General features: G+C 53.3%; 1 protein-coding gene across 4 annotated transcripts in view; it reads right to left on the bottom strand.

Moving 5' to 3' along the window:
- RGS9 (regulator of G protein signaling 9) overlaps positions 1-15,404 on the bottom strand; it is a 65,628-nt gene that overhangs the window by 33,513 nt on the left and 16,711 nt on the right. For all 4 annotated transcript variants that reach the window (XM_082370440.1, XM_082370442.1, XM_082370441.1 and 1 more), the window contains exons 4-9: positions 15,008-15,114; positions 14,760-14,811; positions 14,439-14,497; positions 13,268-13,344; positions 7,366-7,447; positions 566-628 (exon numbers count right to left, since the gene is read on the bottom strand). In XM_082370440.1, the coding sequence (XP_082226566.1) occupies positions 566-628; positions 7,366-7,447; positions 13,268-13,344; positions 14,439-14,497; positions 14,760-14,811; positions 15,008-15,114 (440 nt within the window). The remainder of the gene's footprint in view (positions 1-565; positions 629-7,365; positions 7,448-13,267; positions 13,345-14,438; positions 14,498-14,759; positions 14,812-15,007; positions 15,115-15,404) is intronic.

Raw genomic sequence — 15,404 nt, forward strand, 5'->3', positions numbered from 1 at the left:
ATCCATCATCAACGGTGGCCTACCGGGGGGAAAGGGTCCTTTTAAAATAAAAAGCACAGGAGAATCTTTGCAAAGATCCCACCCAACGAGATGCAAAAGAAATTGGGACAGTCCAGGTCCGGTCACGCGGATTAAGGTTTAAACCCAAAGTTGATTCAAGGGTTGTGAGCCTGTGGCCTACAGACTTCGGGGCGGGGGAGCGGGGACTGGCGGAAATTGTGTGCGAAATGCCTGTCTGTGCATCTCTGGGTGAAATGGGTTCATAACTTTCATCAGGTTTTCAAAGGGGGAAGTGACTCAGAAAAGTCTGAAAACCAACCATCTAGATCCCATTGGCTCTGACCTGCACGCTGCCAACTCCGGTCTCTCTTGACCAGGACCCCTGCCATGGCCTCCCTGCTCTGATACCACACAGCCCATAGACCTCCCCTCTTTGGCAGTCTCAAAGGGGCGGTACCAGTGCCCCACAGACACAAACAGACAACAGACATGTGGACACCTTCCCAGCCTGAGACCCTGACCTAGGCCCCGCCCAACGTATGCAGCAGAGACCTACCTGTTTTACCTGATCTTCATTTGGATTGGTCACTCGGTCCAGGCCATAGTCCAGCACGTCATTCATTCCCGGCTGAGTGGGAAAACAAAACCAAAAACAACATAAGAACCACCGCTGGGAGAGTCTCCAGTTTCTGATTAACTTTGGATCTTGGTCAAGCTGCCAATCGTGAGACCAAGCTTAGGGTCGTGGTCCAGCCTGTGGGGAGCTACAGGGGTGTGTACGATTCTACAGGTGAGCTGGTGAGTTTCATGGGGCTATTCCACCACCACAGCATCCCCAGAGCCTAAAACAGAGGGATGGAGAGAGGGATGGAGGGAGGGAGGATGGATGGATGGATGGATGGATGGATGGATGGAGGGTGGGTAGGTGGGTAGGTGGATGGATGGATGGATGGATAAGTGATGGATGGATGGATGGATGAGGGGTGGGTAGGTGGGTGGATGGATGGATGGATAAGTGATGGATGGATGGATGGATGAGGGGTGGGTAGGGGGATGGATGGATGAGGGGTGGGTAGGGGGATGGATGGATGAGGGGTGGGTAGGGGGATGGATGGATGGATGGATGGAGGGTGGGTAGGTGGGTAGGTGGATGGATGGATGGAGGGTGGGTAGGTGGGTAGGTGGATGGATGGATGGATGGATAAGTGATGGATGGATGGATGGATGAGGGGGGGGTAGGGGGATGGATGGATGAGGGGTGGGTAGGGGGATGGATGGATGGATGAGGGGTGGGCGCACAGATGGAGAAACAACATGCAAACTCAATCGGAGTTCCCTGGGATTAGCACATGGGACTCCCGACTCCCTTCCCGCTCTACAGTTCATTGTGTTGGAGGGTCCAGGCTTCCGTCAGGCACCCAGAGTTTCCAATCCCGGTTCTGCCACTTCCCAGCTGTGAGGAAGATCTTGGAAACCACTTCTCCTCTCTGCCCTTCCCACCCCTGAGAACTGCAGACGATCCCTGCTGCCTGTCAGGTTCCTGTGAGGATTTAGCACGACGGAGTACGGAGCTCTCAGCAGAGCGTCCCTGTTACCAAGCAAAGGCTGTGTTCATCGTAGGATCACGTGTGTGAACACCTGGCCCAAAGCCGGCCTCAGCGTCTGTCTGTCTCCCTCAGGCAGCTACCTCCCCAGACAGTCCTGCTCCGTCTCTCAGTCCCTCGGGGCCAGCAGTTCGGGTGTTCCACCTCCTCTGTCTGTCTGGGGCGGGCACCCGTCTGGGACAAAGAAATCCCCCCAGGGTGACGGAAGACAGACATCACACACGCACACTCGCATACTCTCACACTACTCACACGTACACACTCACTCTCACACTCAAAGACTCGCTCACGTGCACACACCCTCCCACTCACAACTCACATCATCACTCTTTCGCACTCTCACAGGTATGCACTCACGCCCGAACGCAGGCACACGTGCTCATGTTTGCAGCTCACACACATATATCCCGGCACAGCCACACACACGCACACACACACGCTCCCCCCGGCCCGCGCCCTCGGGGCCCCTGCCCCCCAGCAGGCCCTCCAGCCTCAGGGGCTTCCGCGCAGTCGTCTGCTCGCGTCTTGGGCCCCTTCTCCAACTCTTTGCTCTGAACTTGATCCACACTCTGATGTGAATTCAGCTGCTGCACGGTGCACCTGTGTAATCGGCGCAGGACCCTGAGCCGGAGCCGCCCGGCGGGCCTTGTCCTGCCGGCCGGTCCCCGCCGGCCCCTCCTCACCTCTCAGCCGCTCCCATCCAGCTGCAGTCCCACCCGGGGCCCTGCCTTCAGACCTCTGCATGGGGCTGCCTTTCTCCTGCTGCCGTTTTGGGAGACTCCCAGGCTGCATTCGCTCATGCACTCATTCATTCATTCACTCATTCCCTTACCCACTCATTCATTCACTCACAAACTCATTCATTCATTCACTCATTCCCCTACCCACTCATTCATTCACTCACACACTCACTCATTCCCTTAGCCACTCATTCATTCCCTCACACGCTCATTCATTCATTCACTCATTCCCTTATCTACTCATTCATTCACTCACGCACTCATTCATTCATTCACTCATTCCTTTACCCACTCATTCATTCACTCACTTATTCATTCACTCATTCACTTATCCACTCATTCATTCACTCACACACTCATTCATTCATTCACTCATTCCCTTATTCACTCACGCACTCATTCATCATTCACTCATTCCCTTATCCACTTATTCATTCACTCATGTACTCACTCATTCATCATTCACTCATTCATTCAGGCATGCATTCATTCACCCACTCATGCACTCATTCACTCATGCACTCACTCATTCATCCATTCACTCATTCATCCATCCACTCATTCCTTCATCCACTCATTCACCAGGTAGCATGGGGGTCTCTGCTCTCCACAACAGTCACCAGAGCCACCGCTGACACAGTTTCTGGGATGCAAGAGGCAGCCGGAACGCAGATACCGCAGAGCTGACCGTCAGCGCACAGGACACAAGGGCCACGGTGGCCTGGCGGTGGGCTGTCAGCAGACAGGGAGCCGTGCAGCCGCGTGCAGCCCGGGCCAAGTGCAGGAAGCCCCGCCTGCCCAGAGACGCCAAGCCCACCACCACCGCCTCCAGCCGGAGGAAGTGTGAACGCCAGGGCGTGGTGCCCGAGAACATCCCTGACGCGAAAGCCAAAGAGACAATTTGCTAACAGCTCCTTAACTCAGGTTGGGAAAGGACCCTCGTACCCCCAAGGGCTGCTCACGAGGAGGGGACGGTCCCAGAGCCAGGGCCGGGGTGGGCGCCGGTGCCACATCCCGGTGACACGTGGCTGCACCACATTCCTCCCGTCCCTTGTCTTGTTCTCTCCTCTTCTCACCGTCACTCTCTCCCCTAACGTCCAGTTTGGACGTTTCTGGTGCACGGCACAGAAAACAAATAACAAATAAAACACCAGATAGTTTTAAAAACAAAACAAAACAGGGGACAGAGAGAGAGATGAGGTTGACGCAGGGAGAGACAGAACTGGAGGGAAGGGCTGGAGGAGGCTGACCTTGGCGTGAACGTTACTTCCGCGGAGAGCTGGTCCCAGACCCTGGATCTGAAGCAGGACCCTGCCCCTCACAGCTGTCCCCGCATCCGCACAGGACACATTCGCTGTGCAGCAGTTCTAGTCTCAGACCCTCCACCAGACTGTAAGCTCCCTGAGGGCCACGTCTGTCTCGGCTCCCAGGGCAAAGACCCCCATTGCCTCCTAAGCCCCTGGCACAGAGTGGAAATTCACAAAACAGATGTTTGGGGTTTTTCTTCTTAATTTGGATCAGAGTCAATGGACTCTCCCATCCTGTTTTAATGGTAAAATGTTGCATGTTGGACCATTTCCCCAGGTTCACAACTGGCCTTCGAAAATATTATTTTCATAGTGTCACAGCATTCAGTCACGGAGCTGTAACTTAATTTACTTTGCCCCTCTCTGGACATTCAGTCCAACCTCAGCAGGAAGTGGAGGACAGGTATCCTCTCGGGTGAGTGTCTGCACTTGTGATTGAAACAAAGGCCGTTTAGCTCGATGCTCAGACCAGCAACCACCCGACTTAGAGCACACGTGCCACAGGCCGCCTCTGTCCCCAGACCACACCCTCCTTGTACCCATGGCCCACGTGTCAGCGGCCTGTATCCTGGGGAGGCACGGATGCCACAGCAACGATGCACGGGAGGCCCCAAGGTGACTTTTCTAAAGGAACCGTTTCTCCTTCTGTTCGTTTACACACAATGAACCGTTGTTTGCATCGTGCCCAGACCTGTACCCTGTTCCACTGGGGAAAAATGTGAGAGGAACCTCGTTTTTCTTCATGATAGGATGCCCCCCACTCCCTGAATCCATCCCCCCTCGCTGTGCCCCTCACACTGAGGTCTCAGCTCCGGGAGGGCGTGGCTCACCAGGGTCAGCAGTTTGGACTTGGAGCTGCTTGAGCTGAGAGAGGGGCCCACCCGTGGGTGCACCTTCCATGGCAGCAGCGTGTCAGACAGAGGTGTGTTCACATCCCAGCGCTGCCCAGGCCGCTGCAGCTTCCCGAGCCTCAATGTCCCCACCTGAACGATGGGGCAATGACACCCCTATGTCACAGCATTTCCGTCAGGTCCATGGGATCAGCCAGGCACTTAAGCCAGAGCTTAACCCAGGCACGTGGCAGGTACTCAGTGGCCTTCAACAGTTACCTCACGCCCAGCGCCCGGCTCCTCGGCTGGTGCAGACTCAGGGCCCCAGGAAGGTTTCGCGGATTCAGGGACAGACCAGCGAACAGGGGATGAATCTGCTCAGTAAGTATGGCAGCTGGCTACAGTCACCCCACCCAGCCTAACGCTTTGTCTGCCCGGCTGGCTTCCTCCCGCCCAGCTGACAGTGTGTCTGGGGCCCCTGGAGAAGGTCTGACAGCCCCCAAGCGCCTGGGCTGCTGGGTTGTCAGTCAGATCGCTCAGTTTCCAGCCGAGACAGACCTCAAACCGGATGCTCTTCAAACAGGACACGTCCCTCATCCTGACGCTCTTGGGCCACCGAGAGGCTGAAGGTTTTATGAAAGTCAGGGAGAGAAGGAGCCAGGGCCACCCGGGCCCGTCCCCGACTCCTGGTCCGGTCTTGGGCGAGAGGATCGGCGGTGAGAGGGCCGGGGCGGGGAGAGAGGCTTTGTGTCCGGGGAGCTTCATGTCTGCTCCAAGCACATCAGGCCTCCTTCTGAACGTGGGCTCCCCAGTGCCGCCAGTGAGGGACAGGCACCTCTGAACCCTGCACCACGTGCATGACAGTGGCAGCAACCACGTGATGCTCTAGTGACCAAGGAGGTGACAAAAGGCCCTAAACGCACAACAACATCATGTGACACTGTCATCGGAGGCAAAGGAGCATGGAGACCAGGAGGGAAGGCTCTGCAGTCTGTGGGTCCAGGTCCCCTGGCGCTCACTCACTGGCTGTCACTAGCAAGTCAGCAGCAGCCCTGGGCCTCTGCTTCCTCATCAGCAAAACGGGACTAATTACGTGGCCTCTCAGGTAGGGCCGCAGAGGTGGAACGAGAAAGTGCGTGCAGAACGATGCTTGACGCACAGCCCGGGGCACCGTAAGGTCTCCACTCAGGTCTGCGGTGACGGTGACCGTGACAACGGAGGTGATGGAGGTGGAGGAAGTGGGGACCATGGGGGAGGTGGTGGTAGAAGCCATTGTCAGGGACACACTGTTGAACGTCTGTGCTTCTGCATCACATAGGGAAGAGCCACTCGGCCACCTGCCTGGTGTCGGGGCTGAGAGCTGCCCCAGGAGGCCTGCGAACAACACGGATAATCTGCTTCTCGTCGTGTCCCTGTAGACCTCCTGGCTGCAGGGACAGAGGGGAGGGGAGGGTCCCAGGGCAGATCGCGTGCACAGTCAGACTCTGTCGCCTGGCAAGGGATGCAGGCACACGGGCATCCCACAGCATGGAGTCTCCACACGTGATACGGAGGCCGTTTTCCATCCTACAAGGAGCAGGACCGCCTGGGTCACGGGTGCCACAGGGCACCAGCGCCCCTTACCATCTGAGAGGCTTATCCACCATTCGCCATTCTCCTCACCAAGGGTCCCCCCCCCTTCAGGATCAGATGACAATATGGGCTGAGCAAGGTCTGGCTCCCTCTCACACAAAGATCTCACTCCTGCGCTACCGGCGGGACGGCGGGTGTGGGCTCTGACCTCTGGGACCCTGTGCTCGGTCAGCCAGCCTTCCGCTCAGGCCCCCAGGGACCTGGGTCGGGCATCGGCCAAGTGGTCTAGCTGGAGGAGGTGCCCTGAAACAAAGCAAAACCAAACACGCCTCAACCCCAGGGCCTTAACCTCGGCAACAAGGCATCCAAACCAATGCCCTCGCAGCTGGAACACCTTATGGGCTGCCTGTCTTGAATGCAGAAAGAAAAGTAGCAAAACGGCCCAAATCTGACGGGCTCCAAGTTCAAAACTCCAGAAGCTTTGGCCCCGTGAGGGACACAGTTCACTCTCTGGTTCTGAGAACTTGGTTCCCGGCCAGGCAAGAAAACTGAAGGAGGAAGAGAGGAACGTGTGTTCCGAATGCTCCACTTTGCAGAATTCCTTCCACATCTCCCACCTCCAGTGCCCGGGAGGCAGCATACGGGTCTGATGCAGGAGGGAACCGAGGAGGCAGAGGCCCCCGCGGTGGGTGGCGGTTACAGCCTGCTTCTCCACGCTGGGGATGTGGCTTCCCTCCCAAGTAATGAGCTGCTACAAGTCGCATCTCGTATGTACAGCTTGTGCCTCTAGGCCACCTAACGTCCCAAAGCCAGAGACGCCATGTGTTCTAAGCCATGAGGCTGAGCACACATTTATCCCCTGGCTCCCATCTCCGCCGGGGACCAGATCCAGAGAGGAAAAGGAGGGCAGCAAGAGACACACAGCATGGCCGTGGCGAGGCCGGCTTCCGGTTCCCTACACGTGTGATTTTTTCCTGCGGTGGAGCCTGTGTCCTACTTTTTTCTTCTTACATTCCTCCTCTAAGGCATCGAGTCCTAGCCCTCACACAAGGCAGACTCATTCAGGTCCCTCCGCTATGGAAATGCACTCAGTCCTAACAGCAAGGGATGGGCCACCGGTGGACTCCATCCAGATAGTGAATTTCCTCTTCCAGCCAGAGGCCCTTGGATGTTAATCAACACTGAGCAGCAACTCCTGCAGATTCAATTCTAGCTCCAGGCAGAGATGAGCCACAAAAGGGGGATGGGGAGTAAGGTTGGGAGAGGTCAGGCGCAAGAAGAGATGGGTGAAACCAGGGAGGATGGCACTCACGGGGCATCGGTGGACCAGCCAATACGCCTTCTCCTGGCAATCCAGTGCATACCTGTCTGCTTTCTTCCTTTCCTTTCCAGCCCTGAAAAGCCAAAAGCCACGTTAAAGGCCAGTAAGGTTTTGCATCTTTTGCTCACTGATGGACCCCCTTCCTGCTGGACCCCATTCCGGACCACTCTCCCAATCTGTCCAAATAATCTGTGCTTTTGCCATAATGAGAATAATGAAAATAGCAAACATTAATATCATACTTATGTGCTAAATACCCAGCTAAATACTTTTATACATATTAACTCGGATCCTCCCAGTGAGCAATTCTCAATTTGCAGTTCAGGGGCTGAAGCAAAGAGAGGTTGAATGTCCCACTGAGGGTCGTGCTGTCACCAGGGGGCAGAGGTGGGACCTGAACCAGGAATCTGGTCCCAGAGTCCAGCTCCCCCTGAGAGCACCAGCGTGAGATGCGATCGTGCCACCATGATCAGACCACCTCCACCAGCGTCTCCACTGGAGTGAGTGTGGATGACGTTCTGGGCCCACCTGGCTTCCGGATCTTTCCCTGCTCTGATAAACAACATAATCAACACCTGAGTCAGGAGGCAACGGCAATGCCAGAGCCTGGGATGGGGAAAACGTGGGCCCTGGGGAGTTCTGGTTTCTCTCTGTCAGTTCCACTCTGTCACTTCAAAGAGTTCGCACCAAGTCAGGGTTTCTCTGAGCCCAGCTGATTACTGTGAAAGGTTATTCACGCTCCCTCTCATCTCCCAGTCTCCCTCTTTCCCATTACAGGTAGGAAATGGCAAGGGTTAGGCAGGGCTCATTATCATACCCCATCCAGTGCCATTGCCACGGCGACCTGCGCTCCGCTCGGTGATGCTTGTTTGCCCAGGCAACGCAGGATGACGCACGCGCCCTCCTCGAGACAGAGTCGGCGGATTTATGTGCCAGCTCATGTATTGTGAGTAACATAATATCCAGAGAGCCAGGTGGGTGGAGAGTGCCCTTCCAGTGGGGTGTTTTGCAGCCTCCTCTGGAAATTAACTATAAACACTGTCACTCCAACTTCCCCCTTGCCAACTGAAATGAATTTTCTACCGCATTAACTACCCCGTGTCCTCAGGAAGATGGGCTGCAGATGGCCTGAGGCACTCTGGACTTTCCATAATGCTGGACCACCTTGGCAATAGAGTTGATCGCTAATTTACTGCAATGCCCTTTCTGGCTTTGCTCTTGTGCTCTTGTGTGACAGAGGTTATTGGAGGAGAGTGGTGATGAACGGCGTTCAAGAGAACCAGTAAACGAAGAATTATCTTACTTTGTCATGTTGTGATCTTTACAGCAACAGTATCCCTTCGTCAATGACACTTTCATTCAATCATGTATTTACTGATCTCCACTATGTTCCAAACACTGGGAGAATTCGGGTGAACCAAATAGACTGTAATGGACTGAACGTTTGCGTCCCCCAAAAACTCATATGTTGAAGCCCTAACTCCCAATGCGACAGTATCTGGAGATGGGGCCTTTAAGAAGGAATTAGGGTTTAGAAGTAATTAGATGAGGTCATTAGGGTGGGGCCCTTATGACAGGATTAGTGCCCTGGTAATAGGAGATACCAGAAGAGTCTCTCTGTCTCTCTGTCTGTCCGTCTTTCTCCCCCATGTGAGAGCACAACAAAAAGGCAGCTGTCTGCAAGCTGAGAAGAGAGTCCTCATCAGAAACCAAACCCTGCCAGAACCTTGTACTTCCCCCGCTCCAGACCTGTGAGAAAATAAATGTCTGTTGTTTAAGACACCCAGTCTATGATACTCTGATACCGCAGCCTGAGCAGACTGACACACAGACATATTTCTTGCCCTTCCTTGAGTACCTTTAGGTCTAAACATTCCACAAATAGTCAAGAAATAAATATAAAATTACAAATTGTGTCGTGAGCTGTGAGGACACATTCAGTGTACTATAGTGCAGAATCAGGGATGGCCAGTGTGGTACTTTTTAAATAGTATGTCTACAGTCCTGTGACCCTCCTTCCATTGCCAGGTGGGTCTATGTCTTCCCGCACTGAGACCAGGTGGGGTTTGTGGCTGTGCTGACCAACAGAGTATATCACAAACGGCACTGTGTGATTTCTGAGGCTGGGCCATCGAAGGTGGGGCAGCTGCCACCCTCCTCAGTGAAGTATTTGCCCTTGGGGCTTCCAACCACCTGTAGGCAGTGTTATATGCCTGGTGCTGTGAGGAAGCCCAAGGCAGACCTTCTAGCCCTCTGGCTGCAAGCACTTGAGAGGCTCTGATCCACAACTGCCCAGCCCAGCCGTCCCAAACTCCAGACCCACAGAACACTTGAGAGATAATAAAATACTGTTGCCACTCTGAGCCATGGAGTTTCAGGATGATTGTGTGCAGAATAACAGCTAATCAGAAAAGCTTCTTTGATTGGGATTGATATACACACACTACCGCATATAAACTAGATAACTAATAAGGCCCTACTGTACAGCACAGGGAACTCTGCTCAGTACTCTGTAACGACCTGAATGGGAAAAGAACCTAAAAAAGAGTGTACATATGTCTACGTCTAACTGATTCACTTTTCTGTACACCTGAAACCAACACAACATTGTAAACCAACTATACCCCAATAAAACTTAAACAAAAAAAAAAGAAATAAAAGCTTCTTTGAGCACATGACATTTGAACTGAGGGTTCTCTCTCGAAACGGTGGGACAGGATCCTGTTTGTGTTTCAAAACTGGGGGCATGTGGGAGCAGAGGATGCTGCCACGGTCCAGCTGACAGTGAGGTTGGCTCCAGGGTGATGGAAGCAGACAGCAGTGGACAGGTGTGGCAGAGGGGTTCTGCCAGCGGTACCAGCGAGACTGGATGACTGAACACAGGACATGGGTCGGGGAGAGGTGAATGGGGGTTCGTTGTACTGCTACGCATAACGCTGAAGGGAGAGAAGGCTTGGGGAGCAAGGGGAAAACATTCAAGTATGGACAAGGTCAGGCTGAGGTGTGATGTCAACGTGAGATGTTGAGTTTATAGCGGAGATGCTGAGTCTGGGATTCAGGAGAGAGGTCTGTGTGCAGAGACTCAGGGGAACGAAATGGGTGCCTCATGAGCCAGACTACGTGGCCAACCTGCTTTTGTGGTGAGATCTTGTACTTGTGTTAGTTAGGCTTCTCCAGAGAAACAGAAGCAGTAGGAGAATAAACAGAGAGAGCCAGAGACAGAATTTATTTATTTCAAGGAATTCGCTCACACGATTGAGGAGGCCAGCAAGTCCAAACTCTGCAGGACACGCCAGCAGGCTGGAGGACTAGGAAAGAGCTGATGCGGCAACTCAAGTCCAAGCCCGTCTAGAGGCAGAATTGCTTCTTCCTCTGGGAACCCCAGTCTTGTAACGCCTTCAACTGTTTGGATGAGGCCGACCCACATTGCGGGGAGTCATCTGCTTTACTTCAAGTCTGTTGATTCAATACTCATCTCATCTAAAAAACACCTTCACAGTGACATCTGAGATGGGTATTGGACCAACTCTCTAGGCACTGTGGCCCAGCCAAGCGGACACATAAAATTAACCATCACAGATCCTAAACCTGAAATCTGAGGCAGCCTTTGAGTGAAGCAACAGAATCAGTGGGGAAAAGCCAGCATCTCAGGAGGAGAGTGGCTTTCAGGAAGCGCTCATCCCAAGGCGTCTAGAAGCGAATGGCCAAGGGGCTGCCTGCCCCCTGATGTAGGCAGCTCAGAACTTTACACTCAGGCCTGAGTGGTGGGGCTCGCGGGGGCCACTGGGGGTACCTCTGTGCTGCAAGGCAGCTCGGGGGTCCATAGTCCTCTGGGTCATGGGCTCTTCCTGCTTGGAGCAGAGAGGCAGAGGAAGATAGAGAGAGGTCAGGGGTGGGGCGGGGGCATATCCCAGCCAACTCTGTGTCCGTGGGGCCCGGCCCAGTGCTGGAACCCAGTAGGCACTAAAAACCGCCCACTGAGTGGGATTAACACTAGGCCAGGCTGGACCACGACCTCACCAAGTGACCTTGGCCAAGTATTCTGACCCCTCTAAGCCTCCGTTTCCCCGGCTGCAGGTGTGAGGGGCGACAAGAATTACTGCTCCAGGCATTTCCTCGCCCCAGCGTGGGATGAGACAGTGAACGGAACCCACCCAGCGGAGCCTCACACACAAATGCACGTGACAAAAGATTAGCAAACATCCCCCCTGCCGCTCTGTCTCAAAAATACCCAGGCAGAGGCATGTTCGTGGTGAAAGGGCAGAGCCAGCGCTCCCCATAATGCCCCTCCACATGAATTAAGGCCTGAGAACAGATTTTCCCCACGTGAGCAATAAAGCCATTCTGCCTTTCGGATTTCTGTTTTTCCCGGATGGCCCTCCTGCATAACAGTGCTCACCACCTGGTATGGTTAATTTTATGGGCCCAGGGGTGCCCAGGTGATTGGTCAACATTATTCTGGGGGTGTCTGTGAGGGTGTCTTTGGATGAGGGTGCTTTTAGTTGAAGACCTGAATAGAACAAAGAGGTTGATCCTCCTGCAAAGAAGAGGAAGTGCCTCCTGCCTGGTGGCCTCGAGCTGGGACATCGGTCTCTTCCTGCCTTCAGGCTCCAACCGAAACATCAGCTGGGGGTCCAGCTGGCCGACTGCAGGTACTGGGACGTCTCAGCCTCCACAACTGTGTGACCTAATTCCTTGTAATAAATCTCAATCTCAGTCTCTCTCCTCTCTCTCCCCCCTCCTTCCCCTCCCCCACCTCTTCTCTAGCTAGATCAATACGTAGAGATTCTGTTTCTCTGGAGAACCCTGACTCACCCACCACTACTCTTCTTCCAGGGCTGCTTCAGGAGGACGGGGTCTCCACCATCCAGCCCAACCATGTGCCAGCCACTCTAGACCTCCCGGGGTCTGGAACTGCCAGGGTGAGTGAGGCCAGGCCAGCTGGACTCACTGTTCTGGTGATCACTGGTATTGGTCCCCAGATATTCCTGACTCTCCTGCACCTCAGACACACAGGAGGACTGCACACCCCGTGTACCCTCCTTTGAAGCAGGCATAACCACATGAGCTGCCTTGGCTAGTGAATTGTGAGCAGAAGTGACGTGAGTCCTGGAGTGGGTGCAAGCATGTCAGGGCCCCAGCTGACCCACGGTGGACACGTGACACAAGCAAGAAATGAGCCTTGTGGTTCCATGCCTCTGATTGCTGGGTGATGTTTGTTACGACAGCCTAACCTCGCCCTGACTGATACACGCTCCCCAACATGTACAGCTGGCCCTTACAGACAAGGCAGGGCCCCCAGGGGGAACTTCAGGTCCAGTTTTGAACCGACAAATGAGGGCGAGCAGTGAGTGGCTCTAACAGGTGACTGATGACAGCTCTCCCACGTTTAAGATCCTTCTATGGCTCCCACAGCCCTGAGCACAGAACCTTCTCCCGATCTGCTCCTGCTAACACATCCAGCCTCCTTCCGCCAGTTTGGGGCTTTGCACTCTCTGTGCCAGCTCCAAGGGACAGCATCAGGTGGGCACTCCCATGCCCGCAGGCTCTGGTTGTCTGCTTAGAGCACCCTCCCTCCCACCTCTCCTCTCCTCTCCTCTCCTCTCCATCCACCACCACCATCCCTCACCTGGATACACCCTCTGCAGCCTCCAGATTCAATGTTGTTTCTGCAGCTCCTTCTCCAAACCCCGACATGGGGCTCTCAACTCACTGAGGCATCATGTCCTGTCTGCTTGTCTGTCGGGCTCCCTAGACGATGCCTCTACCTTCCCTATGTCTCACCCACTGTTTAACACATACACACCCAATAAAAGTTAATTTTATTAAAAAGAAACAAAGAAGGAAGGGAGGAGCAAAGACAACCAGGGGACCAACAAGATCTTTGACTCACCGGTACTGCTCTTTGGCCTGCATGATGACAAAGTCCCACTTGTAGTTAATTTTTTTGTTCAAGAAATTATAATCTTCCTAGAGGAGGAAAACAAAATGAGAACACTGAGCCCCACAACCTATGCTGTGTGCAGAGGGCAGGAAGTCCTAAGTCAACAACGAGACGCAGCCAAACGGTCTCCCAGCCCAGCTGTGCAAAGGCAGTCATTCAAAGGGTAGCACCGAATTCTCGACAAGCCTTCACAACAGAAGCCACAGGTTGGCTTGGATTTTTTGTTTGTTTGTTTTTGTTTTTGTTTTTAACCCTCGGGTTGGATTTTGTTTTAATAAATGTATCCCATATCTGATAAGGAAGAGGCTGGTAGCGTGGAGGAGAATATGGGAACTTAATATTCAACAACAGAGCACAACAAATCCACAAAGCTAAGCCCTAACATTGGTGTGATGCTGGCTATCTAAAAACATGTTTGTAAAAAGCAAAAAAAAACAGCAAGATTGTTGCTTTCTGCCCAGAAATCTAGCCTTTGAGGGTTAGGGTGTGTTCTTTGAGAAATATGACTCATCCTGCCTAAAACAAAAGTCTGCACTCCTGTTTTCCCATCTCAAACTCAAGTTCAAATTTGTCCATCCTGTAATATGCATTATCACACATATTAATTAAGTCCTATTATTTTGGGACAGCAAAAGGAAAGTGGTAGCTACTGTGTGCCCAGTAGTTACTGAGGCAAGGGCTTAAGTTACAGCAGGAGAAACTGAACCTCCACATGGAGGAGAATTTACTTCAGCCGGCTGCTTCTAAATATATGGATGGATGAGGGATGGATGGATGGATGAGGGATGGATGGATGGATGAGGGATGGATGGATGGACGGATGAGGCATAGATGGATGAGGGAGGGATGGATGGATGAATGAGGGATGGATGGATGGATGGATGAGGGATGGATGGATGGATGAGGGATGGATGGACGGATGGATGAGGCATGGATGGATGGATGAGGGATGGATGGATGGATGAGGGATGGATGGATGAGGGATGGAGGGATGGATAGATGAGGGATGGATGGATGATGAGGGTACATATGAATCGATTAACGGGGGGAACAGGGGAAAACAACTCAAGACTATATTCCACTCAATTGTAAGAACCTATACTTGAAAGCATCTCTATACCTTTTCATATTCTTCTAAAACCCCTTTCTTCTTGATATTTCTCTTGGTGAGATAGATGGCTGGAAAAGAAAACAATGACATTTTCCATCATCATCATATTTCAAAACCCCTCTATGCGTGAGCCTGTTGTGCTCAGCTTAGTGAAGAGGACACTCAGCAGACCCAGTCCCTCCCCTGGGAATCACTCCTAATACAGACGAGAACTGACGTAAAGAACTGACTGTTGTGATGACAGCAAGACAAATGTCACCAAAATGCAGCGAGTAAATAAGCAGCATGGTAAGTCCTCCCCAAGGCATAGGAGGAGGGGCGGAGTTTTACCATAGTCTGTGTCTTCAGCCGGCCACTGCTGGGTGGGCCAGAAATACGGTGTCTACAAGAGAAACCAGGGAACCAGGCTTACACACTGGGCTGTAAACCCCTGGCCCCCAGCCCTGTAGCTTAAAACATAAAGCTGCCTCAGCCCCCTCCACTGTTTCTAAAGATCTGTGAGGATGTGAAGCCAACCAATTATCTTTTCAGATGACACTAACCCCCTGTGAACACCCAAGGTCAAGGCCAAGGCTCACCTGAAATCGATAGAGGCTGCTGTCAGGCTTGAGAACGAGGTTCCTGGGGTCTTGCAGGGGGTAAATGTAGCCGTACTTGACAATAAAGTTGCCCAAGTTCTGTGCCTCTGGGGAGAAGCGGTTGAGACAAGGAAGCTAAGAGCGGGGGGCCAAGGGCAGAAGCTCACAGCCCCGCCCCCGCATAGCACCCCAAACTCAAGGCAGGTACCCCCATCCTAACAGCACTTCAGCCAAGAAGTGGGGACAGTGGTTCCTGAACTTAGCTGTGGACAGGTATCATATGGGTAGCCAAGGCTAAAAGGAGGGTCCCCCAGCCCAACCCCTGAATGACAACTCAGTAAGTCTGGAGGGGAGTCAGTGACCCCAGTGTTGACAGCGCCACAGGTCATCCACTGCA

The sequence above is a fragment of the Balaenoptera borealis genome (genome assembly GCF_965194805.1).
Source record: "Balaenoptera borealis genome assembly, chromosome: 20".
Classification (NCBI taxonomy): Eukaryota; Metazoa; Chordata; class Mammalia; order Artiodactyla; family Balaenopteridae; genus Balaenoptera; species Balaenoptera borealis.